The sequence below is a fragment of the Suricata suricatta genome, chromosome 14 (genome assembly GCF_006229205.1).
Source record: "Suricata suricatta isolate VVHF042 chromosome 14, meerkat_22Aug2017_6uvM2_HiC, whole genome shotgun sequence".
Taxonomy (NCBI): domain Eukaryota; kingdom Metazoa; phylum Chordata; class Mammalia; order Carnivora; family Herpestidae; genus Suricata; species Suricata suricatta.
The window spans coordinates 46,361,307-46,363,183 of record NC_043713.1 but is presented as its reverse complement, the minus strand read 5'-3'; the positions used below and the strand labels follow the sequence as shown (position 1 = coordinate 46,363,183).

The window sequence follows — 1,877 nt, the reverse complement described above, 5'->3', positions numbered from 1 at the left end:
CCCTTTCACAGATGAGAAAATGGAGCCTTAGCAAATTATTAAGATACTGTATCCGCTGGACACCACAGCTGAGTGCTATACTCAGCCACTGCACTGTAACAGACAGCGTCACGGCAGCCAGACCTCTGTCCACATGAACTGCCTCCCACCTTTCTCTTCAGCTCATGGATCAGCTTTCTCCACTCATATACACATGCTCCCTGCACACACCAGTCTGTTCCCCTCTGTTCTTTGTGTCTGAAACACCTACCTCCACTCTTACCCTATGACATTTGCCCTTTTAGGTTCAGCTCACACATCACCTCCCTCTGTGAGCCTGGGTAAGAGCTGCTATCCCCACACCTGCTGAGACCCTGTGTGCATATTGTCCATGATTCTGCCCCACCACCTAGGCTTGGGGCTGTGTCTGTCCTTGCACCCCCAGAGCTTAGCACGAGCCAGACCCAGGGGTGACATCCAGGATGGTTATCTTGACCTGCTTTGTGGAGGTGCCTTTTCTCCACTTCTTTCCATGCTGCCTTGGGCAGTGAGCACCCCACGGTGGGGGGTGGTGGTGTGTTTCGCTGGTTTCTTGAAAGAACTACTCTGCCGCTCTGCAGGTAGACTTCAGAAGTGTGTGGCAATGAAAATGAACACTTTTGCTTCCTTTGCTTTGGGTCCAGGTGCAAGCCCAGAGTCACAGGGCGGCAGTGTGACCAGTGTGCTTCTGGGTTTTACCACTTCCCTGAGTGCATCCCCTGCCATTGCAACAGGGACGGGACTGAGCCAGGGGTCTGCAACCCAGGGACCGGAGCTTGCCTGTGCAAGGTGAGGTGGAATATACAATCCCAGGGGCACCAGCTACTGGTCCGTCAGGAAGTTCTTCATATTGGCTCAAGGCATAAAATCATGTGAGAAGTGGGACTGACCTGTAATGGATTTCCACAAGGCAGGTGGCACTTAATAGTTACTGTCTCATCTGATAGAAATCATTACAAGGGAAGACCCGTCTTATCCTTTGGAGAAGATGTAGACCTTAAGAATCAGATGACAAATATGGATCCTCTCCAGAAAAGTGCACCACATTATAATTTCAAGAGGTTCAGAGGTTCCCCAGAAGCATATCCCTGGCCGGTAGCCCCCAGGTTAATAGTCTGCTCCAAGACATCCTGTCAGGCGGAAGGAGAGCTCTGAAGTCCCAGCATATGCTTTGAGGTGGTAGTAAGTGGAATGAACCAGCCGCCCACCATATTGTAAATCTTTATGGTGCTATTTCTCTACCCTCAGGATGCCAAGGGGCATCTTGTGAAACTGAGAAAATTCTCTCCTTCACTTCTGTGGTAGAATAGTTTAAACAATTAATGTGATATAAAAGCTTAACAATTCTATAACTTTCCATGTCTTGTCAACATCCACATTCTGACGTCATGTATTGGCATTAATTTGTGGAAGTAGCTAATTGCCATCGGGGGAGCTTTAGAAGAAACCATCTCTTGTTTTCTGTTTTATTTCAACAGGAGAACGTGGAGGGTACAGAATGTGATGTGTGTCGAGAAGGATCATTCTACTTGGACCCGGCAAATCCCAAGGGTTGTACTCACTGCTTTTGTTTCGGAATAAATAAGCGTTGTCACAGTACACATAAAAGAAGAGCTAAGGTATGTATGGAATTAGCATTTGGGGTTTCATGTAGTACTTCCGAGTGGGGGGAGTGAATTTCCATGAAGCATGAGGGCTTGGGGAAATTTTATGTTACTTTGTTAAAGTGTTAGGTTTGTGCTCACCATTCCTCGGCCTGCACTGTTCTTTCCACAGATGTCCTCACACTCAGTCTCTCAGTTGGTCAGGTCTCTGCAAATGTCCAGGGCTCAGAGGGGCCTCCCCTCACCGCTGCCTAC

General features: G+C 48.3%; 1 protein-coding gene across 1 annotated transcript in view; it reads left to right on the top strand.

Annotated features, from left to right (window-relative positions):
• Positions 1–1,877, top strand: part of LOC115277423 (laminin subunit alpha-3-like) — a 225,862-nt gene that overhangs the window by 143,786 nt on the left and 80,199 nt on the right. The window contains 2 exon segments of the mRNA XM_029921574.1: positions 663–807; positions 1,497–1,637. Of these exon segments, the coding sequence (XP_029777434.1) occupies positions 663–807; positions 1,497–1,637 (286 nt within the window).